The 13,629-nt window shown below is 31.4% G+C and overlaps 1 protein-coding gene across 1 annotated transcript in view; it reads left to right on the forward strand.

The window, feature by feature from the left end:
- Nucleotides 1-13,629, forward strand: part of LOC135955418 (uncharacterized) — a 198,497-nt gene that overhangs the window by 181,591 nt on the left and 3,277 nt on the right. The window contains exons 24-26 of the mRNA XM_065505769.1: nt 8,465-8,634; nt 8,754-8,935; nt 10,876-11,000. Coding sequence (XP_065361841.1) covers nt 8,465-8,634; nt 8,754-8,935; nt 10,876-11,000 — 477 coding nt within the window. The remainder of the gene's footprint in view (nt 1-8,464; nt 8,635-8,753; nt 8,936-10,875; nt 11,001-13,629) is intronic.

Here is a 13,629-nt window from a genome sequence, read left to right on the forward strand (position 1 = left end):
GTTTGAATTTTAGATTTGTATATCATTTCCTATATTATCAACTAATTTTGTTTCTATAATACTTAAGATTTAATAAATTATCACAAAACCGAAACCGATCGGTTTTTAATTTTTTAAAACCGAAACCGCGGTTTTGAAATTCTTCGATTTTTTAGAAACTCTAGGTCCATTATTATAGGAAATTCAAAAAAGTACCATTAGAATATATAAAAAGTACCAAAAATACCCCACTTGTGGTTTCCCACTCACTCGGGTCCATATAAGCTTAATTTCATGGCTTTAGGTTAATTGGTGAAGAAATTACAAAAAGTACCATTCGAATAAAGAAAAAGTACCAAAAAGTCTCCCCTAGAATTCTAACTCACTTCGGACCATGTATGCTTAATTTCATGTTTTTAAGTCCATTGCTATAGAAAATTAAAAAAAGTACCATTAGAATAAACAAAAGGTACCATGAGGTATCCGCTTGAATTTTCAATCACTTAGGACCATATACGCTTAATTTCATATTTAGGTCCATTATATTATAGAAAATTCAAAAAGTACCATTAGAATATAGAAAAAGTACCAAAAAGCACCCACTTGTAGTTTCCCACTCACTCGGTTCCATATAAGCTTTATTTCATGTTTCTAGGTTCATTGGTGAAGAAATTACAAAAAGTACCAATCGAATAAAGAAAAAGTACCACAAAGTCTCCCCATAGAATTCTCACTTACTTAGGACCATATATGCTTAATTTCATGTTTCTAAGTTCATTGTTATAGAAAATTCAAAAAAGTACTATTAGAATAAACAAAAAGTACCAAAAAGTCTCCCCCTAGAATTCTCACTCACTTAGGACCATATATGCTTAACTTCATATTTCTATGTCCATTATTACAGAAAATTCAAAAAGTACCATTCGAATATAGAAAAAGTACCAAAAAGCAGTCACTTGTAGATTCCCACTCACTCCGGTCTTAATTTCATGTTTTTAGGTTCATTGGTGAAGAAATTACAAAAAGTACCATTCGAATAAAGAAAAAGTACCAAAAAGTCTCCCGCTAGAATTCTCACTCACTTAGGACCATATATGTTTAATTTCATGTTTCTAAGTCCATTATTATAGAAATTTCAAAAAAGTACCATTAGATGAACAAAAAAGTACCTATAGTACAGTTCACACATTTTGGTACCTATTAAATAAATATTATCCCCTATTCCTAACACTAACATCACTCAAATACATATCAGCTAACTTTAATGTCGATAACTGAAATAATTTAAAATTTTAAAAAAAGTACCATTAGGAGAAAAGTACCAATTTCCTTTTTCTTACTTGAACACCCCTCAAGTTTGAAATTTAAAAATATTCCATTTTGCCAAAATTGTTTATGCTATAGGCATGTATCAAAATATTAAAATCTGTGTTAATGTGCTCAAGAATAAATATGTTTTAAAAAAAGTACCAAACTGTTTACCCGGATTTGGCCCAATATACACCTTGGTACTCGAGTTCCAAATAACACCCTGTTAGTTAATTTTTGTATGAATCCAGGAACCAACGTTAAAAAAAATTATCAAAATTGGCTTAATAATTTCAAATATAATGTATTTTCCCGGTTTTATCCCCTTTTTGGTACCTTTTTTATCCCCATTGAGGTGGTACAATTTCATTCAAATAAATTTCTGTAACGTGGTGGGAGCTCATAATAAAATATTCGTATGTCTATGTCAAATTATAGAAAAACATATTTTATGAAAAAGTACCAAAAATTAACACAATTTTTATCCCTTAAAGGTTCGAATTTCCAAAAAGTACCAAACATATATTTTTTATTTTTTGTTAGTTAAAGAATACGATTTAAAATTTGTTTCTATGTTTATTGGTTTAAAAGATACATAGGGTGCAAAAAAAGTACCAAAATACAGTTTTTACCCGTTTTCTCCCATAAAAGTTTCGAATTTCCAAAAAGTACGAAACACCTGTCAGCTTATTTTTTAAATGGAGTAACATGCTATTTTAAGTTTTTTTATATCTTTATTAGTTTTGAAGATATAAGGTTACCGAATTTACCCGTTTTTACCCTTTTTTACCCCCTAAACGTTCGAATTTCCAAAAATCCCTTCTTATCGGATCGTTTTGGGGAGGGAGGAACCCACAGTTAAAATTTCGTGATTCTAGCTTCAGCCTCAGTCAAAACAACATAAGCATGATGGTAAAATCCACTGTCATCATTATCATGTTGAAAAAGAAAATTTATTGCCACACTTACTTGTGTTTATTTTAACTTTTCTACTACTTGTGCCGGGTTCAACTAGTTTAAATCACTAAATAACAATTTTTCACATACACAACAAACAATAATGCAAAATCACGTTCCAATTTTCAAATCTACATGAAAAATCTACCGCATGTGTGTCCGTTTAACTGTCCTTCACAGTTTTGTATGACCACATTATACTTATTCAGCATTTAGTTATAGTAATCCACAGTGGGGAAATGGAAAAAACGGAAATAAATCTGTAATTTATAAACTTCTAAAGACCCAAGACCGTAAAGTGGGGTATCTCAGGTACATGCCAAGTTAAAAACAATGTCTCGATCAGATTTATAAGCTTTTTATATATGTGGATTTGTAATAGGATTATCCTTGGTGCAAATTTCATTCGGAAGACATCGATTTCAAAAGCTGGTTCACTTGACTTCAGTCCTATTAGATAGTAATTCAGACTCATTTTTTCAACAAGATCGGTCAATAACTCTCTGAGTTATAGGGATGCGAGTGGGATATCTACCAAAAAAAAATATTTTGTAACTCTTTTTTCTTTGTACCACAAGACATAAAATTTTTGAGTTACAACATTTATTTTGATATATATCCCACTCGCATCCCACTAAGAGACCAAATGGCTCTTAAACAAATAAACATAAACTTTCTTTTGAGCAAAAAAATAACAAAAAAAGGGCCCAATTTTAAAAAAAAAAAACAAGTAAGAAAGTATGGTCGGTCAAGTCCGACCATATAATACCCTACACCAAGTAAATGAGTAAAAATATTTTTCTTTTAAAATATCAATATTTTATATTCGTGAGTGATTTTCGGAAGTGGGCCTTCTATGGGAGCTATGACCAATTATGTACCGATCACCATAAAATTAGTTCGTGTGATTTATGTCTATATGAAAGTTATTTATGTTGAATTTTGTGAGTATACCAACATTTTTAAGCGATTTATGCACGTTAAAGTGAATTTTGGAAGCGGGTCTATATGGGAGCTATGACTAATTATGGACCGATCATAACAAACTTTGGTGACATGAATTTTGTATATATAAAAATTATTTGGAGCGAAATTTGTGTAGATACATAGATAAATTAAACATTTATGACCGATAAAGTCCAATTTCGAGGGGACATTGTATGGGAGCTAGGTGAAATAATGGACCGATTTCAGCCAGTTTCAATAGGCTTGGTCCTTGGGCCGAAAAAATAATATGTACCAAATTTGATCGAAATACCTTCAAAATTGCGACTTGTACTCTGCGCACAAGGTTTACATGGACAGCCAGCCAGCCATCCAGCCAACCAGACGGACGGACATCGTTTAATCGACTCAGAAAGTGATTCTAAATCGATCGGTATACTTTAAGGTGTTAGACAAATATTTTTGGGCGTTACAAACATCTGCACAAACGCATAATACCCTCCCCACTATGGTGGTGAAGCGTATAAAAAGTGTTTGGTTTTGCAAAAAAATGTCAAATGTATTTCAATCTATATGTATATGTATGGGGCATTTCATGTAGATTGAACCTACTTTCGAAATAGATGTCTTCCGATCAGGATGAAATTTGCACCAAGGTTAGTTCTATTGGATAGATATCAAAATAAATGTTTTATAACTCAAGACATACAATTTTTATGTTAAAAAGTTTATTTTCATGGATATCCCACAAAATTGGAAAAAAAAGTTCGATTTTGGAAAAAAAAAATCAAAAATTGTATAGAGTTTAGGGATGCCAAACGGGGAATCTCGTTCCCGAAAATCCCGTTTTTCATAAATAAATAAGGTAAATTGTAAATTTTGTGTGCCTTTTTCATGCATTTTGACATTCTACATCCCGAATATCGCAAAGTGATGTTCAGCAAAGTTGTTAAGCTCAACTCCTGCTACAATATAGTTAATAATGCTTTAAAAGGTTTTTTATGTTTTCCTTGAGTGGGGCTCTAAAATTCAATTCTTCACCTTTTTTTGTAAGTTGTTCAATAAAACTCAATTCAAATCCTTTTCAAATGAAATAGATTTTATCTCAGATGAGGAGCTCGAACAAAATGAAAATATTTCGATTGCTAAAAGGCTAAAAGACAGGTACTGTTTTTACCAGTACGCTGGGTCGATTTGTATGGACGATCAAAAATGAAAAATCGTATAGCAGAAACGCAATCTACGGAAAATTCTAAGAAAGTTTCCTCAAGAAACCATAGGTCAAAAATCAAATCCTATCTTGCGCATTTCGTCTTTTATCCAATAAAAAAACTATTAAAAAAAAATACTGAAATATCATTGGAAAAAAGACGAAATGCGCAAAATAGGATTTGATTTTAGACCTATGGTTTCTTGTTTTTTTTTTGTGAAAAAAATCGACCCACCCTAATTTACATACGTTATTGTTATTTGTTCTTATATAATGTACTCATGCAAGTATTTTAAGCTTTTTGGTGTCTAATAAAAATTAATTGCTAAATAAAAAATTGTCTTTCAATTGTAAAGACATAATTATGTACGTTTCTTTCTTATAATTTTCGGGATTTTAGATTTCCCGAAAATCCCGAAATCCCGACCCGGGGTTCTTTACCAAATCTCAAACCCCGGGATTTTCAAAAATCAGTCCCGATTAGCATCTTTAATTGAGTTACAAAATATTTATTTTGATAGATGTGGGATATCCCACTAAGTGACCAAAGATATCTTAAAGGAATGGACCTAAGCTTTCTTTTGAGCAAAAATCAATTTTAAAAATAGGGCCCATTTTGAAAAAAGTCAAAAATTGTATCATAGTAAGAATTGTGCTAAATTTCCCAATAATTGATAAATTCACTGACATTTATTGTTGGGGGATAAGCTAGTTCCTATGCGCATTTCACTGGTTGCTTAGGCCAGATCATCAGGAAACCTTTCCTTACCCACTTACAACTACAGATTGAGTCGGAAAAAAGTCAACCAATTGTAGAGGGAATGTAAGAAAAGATAAATTCACTGTTTATTGTTGAAGCTTTGTTTAAGCTTTGATATTTTTTTTATAGAGCTTGAGTGTCTGTAATTCTCATTCACTCTATGGCTTGATTTGTATAATATCTTTAGTTTTTCTAAAGCCTTTTGGGAAAAGGTTTCCTGATGATCTGGCCTAAGCAACCAGTGAAATGCGCAATGCAACAATTTTTTTTTTCGAAATTGTTTTTTTTATTTTTTTTTCCAATTTTTTTTTTATTTTTTAAAATACCCCATTTTGGATAAATTTCTTGTGACACAGATATGGCTCAAACGATTCAAATCTGTGTTCATGTGCTCAAGAAAAAATCTGATTTAAAAAAGTACCAAACTGTTTACGGATTTGGCAAAATTTTACACCTTCCCACTCGAGTTACAAATAATTTTTGTATGACTGGCAGAACCAATGTTTAAAATTAGATTAATAATTTTTTAATAAAATGTATTTTCCCATTTCTATCCTTTTTAGTTCTTTTTAATCCCCCATGAGATGATACAAATTTTACTTTCTTTCATAGGGAGCTCATAATCAAATATTCAAAAATTTTATGAAAAAAGTACCAAAAATAAATTTCAATTTTTATCCCTTAAGAGTTAGATAAGTAAAGAATACGATTTCAAATATTGTATTTCTCGATTCCTGCCCTAAAAGGTTTGAATTTTAAAAAAAGTACCCAACACTTGTCTACTTCTTTTTGAAATAGATAAAGATGAGTTTTAAATATTCACTGATTCAGGAAGGTGAAAAAGGAAATTTAAATCAAAAACTCTCTACATTAGAGTCAACGGATGTTATGTGCCAATAGATTCGTATTGACGTGCTCTATCAACTCCACAGTTAACAGTTATTTTTCCACATTAAAATAAAAGTTCGCATAAAACTCTGAAAAAAAAGTTTTAAATAGCCGTCATAAAAAAACTCATTTAAGGAGTTTTATTTTTCCCGTTAGAAAAAAAACTCATTTGAGGAGTTTAATTTTTCCCGTCAGAAAATAAAACTCTTTTAGTTTATTTTCTACTTTTTTCAGTATCTTCTTTATTGAACAATAGCAATGCAAGGTGCTTTACAAATTGTAATAATCTGACCAGCGGCAAACTTTAGGTGTCAATTTACATATTTTCTGGCGGGAAAAATAACACTCCTCAAATGGGTTCTTTTTCTGACGGGAAAAATAAAATTCCTCAAATTAGTTTTATATGTATGACGGCTATTTAAAATTACTTTTTTAAGAGTTTCATGCGAATTTTTATTTTTACGTTGAAGAATAACTGTTTTAGATGAATTTTTATTTTAATGTTACAAAATAACTGTTATAAAATAACTTTTTTGATATCACTTATAACCCTTACGGTCCCTTCACAAAAACGAAAAGTTTTAATATAAAAATGGAAAAAAAAATTTTTTTTTACTCCCTTAACCATTGAATTGACAAAAATCCCTTCTTATTCGATCTACAAAGGAAATTTAGATCTATAGTCCAAATTTCTTTTTCGTCAACATCCCCACAACCTGCCATAGGTGTTTAAAGTCCCAATTCAAAACTTTAAACTCAATTACATCTCCTTAGCCATGGGAAATTTTTATTAAAATCGGACTATAAGTTTAGAACTTACAGATATATTTCCAATTTTTTCATTGCCCCCACTGTGCTGTTACTTCCTTACAGTATCGTACTCGGACAAAAAGACCAACATATGTTTGTTTGTAATTCTGAATAAATTCTAACATCTAAATTTTTTGTCAGTTTAAATAAACGTCATTCACTCATGTGTCAATGCTTAAAGTTCTTTTATAATTTAAGTATGACTGGCTTGTAATATTCTCTCATTCATTCAATATGGAAAACTAAGTGTGCATAAGTGTTAGGGTAAGCTGTAAATAACCAGCAGTTCCCTGCAGTTAAGCAAGTAGTGAATGAATACCTTATAGACAGTAATTTTCACTTGAATGACTCCAATTTATATAATTTGGGTAATTTACACGTATATGCTCTTTCTAGTGCAGAGAGAAGTCAATTGGTTACTTTATACTTCTCCGGTAATCTATAGTGAAGTCAGTTGTCACTTAAGTGTCTCTAAGTAATCTAGAGGGTAGTTACTTTAAACGTTTTGTGAGTAATAGCCCTGTAATTAAGCAAGTAGTCAATGTATCCCTTATAGACAGTAATTGTCACGAATATCTGGTAATATGGCTGACTCCAATTTATATATTTTGGGTCATTTGACACGTATATGGTCTTTCTAGTGCTGATATAAGTCAGTTGGTTAATTTATACATCCCATGTAATCCAGCGTGAAGACAATTGTCACTTAAGTGTCTCTAAGTAATCTAGAGTGTAGCCAATTCAAACGTTTATTTTGTACAGCTTTTTTTTGTGAGTAATTTGTACAAACTGGTTTTATAAAAATTGTGTTGATATAATTTTCATACATTCCATGTAATAGTGTGAAGTCAACTGTCCCTTTAGTGTATATAAGTAGCCTAGAGTGTAGTCACTTTAGAAAGTAGTTATATTACCCACCAGAAGTAATCTATTGGAGAGTTGAAGGAGGAAGGTTCGTTTACAAGCAATAGGTTATTAGCATACATATATTGTAAAATAACAAGTTATGTAGCTGATCAAGTAACCAGATAGGTAGCTAGTAAGGTAACTGACTCTATGTAACCGGTAATCCAAAAGGGTCAATTTAAATCCTGCTTAGGACATGCACGTAATAAAATAACTAGTCACGTGGCTAGATATGAAACTAGTTGTCTCCCTAAATGATGGGTAAATTCACTAGTTCGCGACGGTCTCCTAGAACTGCTGGGTAGGGATATGAGCACATTTGAAAACAGTTCTTGACAAAAGCTAAAAAAATTAGTTTGAGCTTATAAGGATGAGCTGTAATGTTCTAATTCTTCTTTGAATATTTCCTTTTTTCTCCTAAATTTCTCGGAAAATTTTAATTTAATGGAAAATTTTCTTTTTTTGGAACAACCTAATACATACTACATGATAGTACTTAACAATATATTGTACATATTGTGCAATGTGTTCAAGCAACTACTTCACTTATTTTTTTTTTGCTACTTATATTTCTACTTCATTCTTATTTAGTCAGTATTTTTTTTTCTACACAATTATTTTATTTTCACATACTTATTTATTTATTTATTTACAATTTTCTCTATTCTTCATTATTATTATTTATTTTTTTCTGCTGACAGGATTTATATCACGAACAATGCGATAGTGTTTGTATTTTATTCGCTTCGATACCAAACTTTAGTGAATTCTATGTAGAGCTGGAAGGAAATAACGAGGGTGTCGAATGTTTACGTCTGCTCAATGAAATTATAGCGGATTTTGATGAATTACTAAGTGAGGAACGTTTTCGGTAAGTAGAGACACAAAAAGAACTACAAAACACTTCAAATAGCAAATAAATTATAATCAATTTACTTATAAGAATACTGCTTGACATTAATTTAATTTATTTTTCTTTTGTAATATTAGTTATATTGAAAAGATTAAGAGCACAGGAGCTACGTATATGGCTGCCTCCGGTTTAACAGCTCAGACCTGTGATATGGTGAATTATAAGCACATAACAGCCATGGCGGATTATGCTCTGCAATTGTTTGATAAAATCGAAGAGGTCAATATGCATTCGTTTAATAATTTTCGTATGAGAATTGGTAAGTTGGAATTTTATATTATTGTTACGTTTTTACCTTTTAAAAACGATGATTTATTTCCTTTAAATAAAAGGGATACTTTTGGTTTCAAATAAGATCAGTTTAGTAGCTTAAAAAAGAAACATGTTTATGATTCACAATAATACTCACACTTAAATTACACTTTACAATGTACAAGAATGCAGTTGATGTTAACTCCAATAGTGCATATTATAAACTTACCACCGACTGCAACCACTGCCAATATTTATACACGGCGCCATCTTAATTCCAGTAGCTTCATGAATGGTCTTAACGGACAAAACTAGAATGGTCGAATTCTAGAGATTTTAGCAGCTAATAACTGCGTGCTATCATCATTGTTGATAAGTAGAAGATTCTACTGATGAACATATTTGTAAACATTATTAATGTAGCAAGCAGTTGTTACAGACGGCGCTGCGAATTATGGCCTCAGGAAATATGGCGCCAAAGTTGAAAATGAAAAATGACCCTAATTATGAAATATCACCCAATTTTTTTTAATGAAATATCACCCCAAAATTATGAAGAATTACCCCAATGTTGAAATGAAAGATGACCCCAAATTCTGGGCTAATTCTTCTTTATGAAAAATTGGCCCAAATATTTAAATGAAATTTCACTCCAAAAATAGTTTTGACCACCAATGAACAAGTTATAATTTAAAGTTTTGAGAAAATGTTTGACATAAAAAATTTTTTGATGAACAAAAAATTCGGGTTAAAAAATATTTTTCCCGATTTTGACCCATTGTAGGTCCAACTTACTATAGCCTTATCTACATCGTTGCAATGGACTTTAAAATATCTATCATTAGATATCCATATTGTCTATATTAATGACTTAGTAATCCAGATATAGATCAAAAATAGGTCAAAAATCGAGGTTGTCCCGGTTTTTTGCTCATATCTTTGTTATTTATTGCTGATTTTAAATAGCAAACTTCTCGAAAGCATGTCTGACAGAATTATTGAAGATTTGGATCCCGAAGATATCTGGGGTCTTCAGAAAATTGATTTCAATAGACAGACAGACAGACATACAGATGGACATGGCTTAATCGACTCCGCTATCTATAAGGATCCAGAATATATATACTTTATAGGGTCGGAAATGAAAAATGTAGAAATTACAAACGGAATGACAAACTTATATATACCCTTCTTACGAAGGTGAAGGGTATAATAATTTATTTACAAGAAAGGCTTTATATAACGAAGCCGTCTGCCGAATTCTACGGAGGAATAAGCCCCTAAGTGCGGCCGCAGGCTGCCACGAAAAGAAACCTGGTTTTGCGAAACCGAATAGTTGCTCGCCATGCTACTGAGTGTAAAAAAACTTGTCTTCACAAGTAAATTTTTTTTGCTTGACGGCCTGCTCTTAGGGGCTTTCTCCTCCATAGATCGCTGCAGGCGGCTTCGCTAAATAATGCCATTCTTGTAAATAAATGATTAAAAACTATTTTTTTTTTAGAAATGAAAAATAGCCCTAAATTAAAATTAAAAAAATGTTTGGGGCCTTTTTGCATTTAATTATTTTGGGGCATTGTTTTCATGTCTGATTAAATGTAAAATCGCCAAAGAACAAATGTAAAAAGGCCCCAAAAAATCAAAAAAAAGGCCCCAAACTTTCATGTTGTTGTGCCCTGTGTTATTTTTTGGGGTCATTTTTCGTTTTCCACATTGAGGCCATAATTCGAAGCGCCTTACAGACCGTTAAATGCAAAGTGATTTCGTAACATTATTTTAAAACAAAACTAAAACATTTGAAATTTGCATATACATATAGTTAAAAAATTCTAAAAAAAATTTGGGCATTCTATTTAGAAAATGTTCTCCTTTTAAATATCTAAATTTACATCTAAGTTCCATTAGTTTAACTGTTTATAATTGTTTGTTTGTTTGTTTCTCTCTTTTTAGGCATCAATATCGGTCCTGTTGTGGCGGGTGTAATTGGTGCCCGCAAGCCTCAATATGATATCTGGGGTAATGCCGTGAATGTTGCTTCGCGCATGGACTCTACGGGCTTAGTCGATCATATACAAGTGAGTATAAAATAATTTAAATAAATTTTAGCCGTCAAATCAAAAACGTATTTATATATGAGGAGATCCATTCGTAACTGTGAAACATTTGCTGCAAAACATTTGTAAATTCTATTTTGAAATTGCATTCGTGTCTCCACAGTGAAGTTTTTGCTTTTCAGTTTTTGACATTTCTGTACAGTACGAATACGAACGAATAAATGTGGATGACATACTCAACAAAAACTTCATGTACATGAAACGAAGTTCCCTTTTTCATTCCTCTTTCCCCTTTCATCAACAAACTCAAATGTTTTGCAAATCCACTTTTTAAGTTTTTAAATATTTTGATTGAATCAAATTCAAAACATTAAAATCTATGTAGCCATTGATAAAAACCATATCAAAGGTCAAATAATTTCACTGTAATTCAATACCAAATATAATGGTTCACACCTTAATGAAACAATTTCAAATCTATGCAATAAACAACTCTGATATATTAGTGACAATTCAATGATAAAGGGTGTTTTTTTAAGCCCGATATAACTTAGGAAAGGGTTAACTGTCATGCTTCGCTAACTTTTTGAGATTTATTGTCAGTTGACTCTGGCAAATCATACTGAAAAACGACAAAAAAGTATCCAAATTTATTTTGAAAATCAGTCATCGATTCCCGCAACTTATAGACAAATGTTGTATCGCAAAATTGTGTTCAGCGATGAGACTTCTTTTTGGCTTGGTCTCTTACAAATAGGAGACCAATCCACAACAGATCCTACAGGCTCCATTACATCCAGAAAAATGTACCGTTTTCAAAAATGGAGCCGGATATGGAGAGACCTAACCACAACAGACCCTACATCCTCGATTACAACCAGAAAAATGTACAGTTTTGTGCGTTTACGGTCAATGGAGATCGTTACCGCACCATTAATAATTTGTTTGAAAATTGGTTTGAAAATATGGATGACATTGAGATGTTGTTTCAACAGCATGGCGCTATAACTTGAATTCGAGAAATATACCTGTCAATTGGCCTCCAAGGTCGTGCGAATTGACGCCTCTCGATTATTTCCTGTACGAACACATGAAATTACTGGTTTATGCTGATAAACTAGCAAAAATAGACGCCTTGAGACCAACATTGTTCATGTTATTCGTTACATAAGGCCTTCAATGCTCCAAAAAGTGGCAAAAGATTGGACGTCCAGCATGCACTTCGTCCAGAACAGCCCTAAATTATTTTCAAATATTAATGCAAAACTTTCCAACCACTTATAAATAGTTTTCAACAGGTATTGCATAATGTGGACCAGCGTTTTCTTGCCTAACAGTATATTCTGGATGTTTTTCAGCAAATGGTCGCTTCAAAGGAATCAGTTCCTTTCGGATTTCAATAGCTCATAGTAGATGAGATCCTTTTACTCCCACCAAATACAGAGCATTCCCTTAGCGCTATGGATATTTGGCTTTGGTGTCGATTCGGCTAGTTTCACATACGATCTGTTCCGCTTCGACTTATCGAAAATTATCCATTTTTATCGCAAGTAATTTTTAGGTCCAAAACTTATTGTCTTTTATAACGTTCAAGCTGAATTTAGGACATGAAAGATCCTCTTTCAAGGTCTCTCAGCTTCAATTCGAATGGTACCCCATTTCCCTGCTTTTGGATGAATCCTGCTTAGGGTATTCAATTAATCGGGTTTCTGGTTTAATCGGTTAATCGAGCAAATAATTAACCGAGGTTTAGATTTATTCGGTTAATAATCGGTTAATTTAAAATTATTCGATTAACCGAATAATTTCAATTTTCATTTTAAATTGAAAATACATAAAAAAACATATATAACAGCAAATAAGGTATTTGAGATAATTTTTGATTAGAAAGATATTAACATCTACTACATATTTATATTTCTGAAATCGCATGATTTGTTGAAAATGTATTTAAGAAATAGTAAAATATCATAAAATATTCAAAGACGTTTTTCTCGAAACGACTTTTTTGAATTATGACGTTGTTGCAGAAAATGAGCGATGTGTGAGTTTTTTAGGGTTTTAGTGAGATCTTCTGAAATAATCTTTTATAAAAAGAATATAATTTAAACGATTTTTTCTTTAGATTTAATAAAACTTTTCTTGGAAAAAAACTCTCTCGCTGATTGTATATGTTGGAGAAATCATAAGCATGATAAAGAATATTCCTTTTTGGATTGTTTTAGATTTTGATTAATTTAATAGTTTCGTTTAGTTATGATAAAAGACTTATTTCAAAAAAAAGTTTCGTCTATACATGTAAATACAAAGTTTCAAATACATGTAAATTAATTATGTCAGTTGTTATACTTACTCACTAATCATGTTTATTGGATGTTCAAAAAATATCTAATTTTAATTTGAAATTTGTATTTGAATTGAAACAGAAAAATAAACACAAAAAATTGTTTAAAGTGCAAAAAAAAGGAATTTCGGTTAATCGGTTAATCGACACAAATTAATCGGTTTATTTGTTATTTGAAAATCGGCAATTTCAAATTATTCGAACAGTTAACCGTCCAAAATTAATCGGTTAACCGATTAAAGGTTAATCGATTGAATACCCTAATCCTGCTGCTCGAAATCGTTTTGAAATTGTCGCTTGAGTAGC

Source organism: Calliphora vicina, chromosome 3 (genome assembly GCF_958450345.1).
Source record: "Calliphora vicina chromosome 3, idCalVici1.1, whole genome shotgun sequence".
NCBI lineage: Eukaryota > Metazoa > Arthropoda > Insecta > Diptera > Calliphoridae > Calliphora > Calliphora vicina.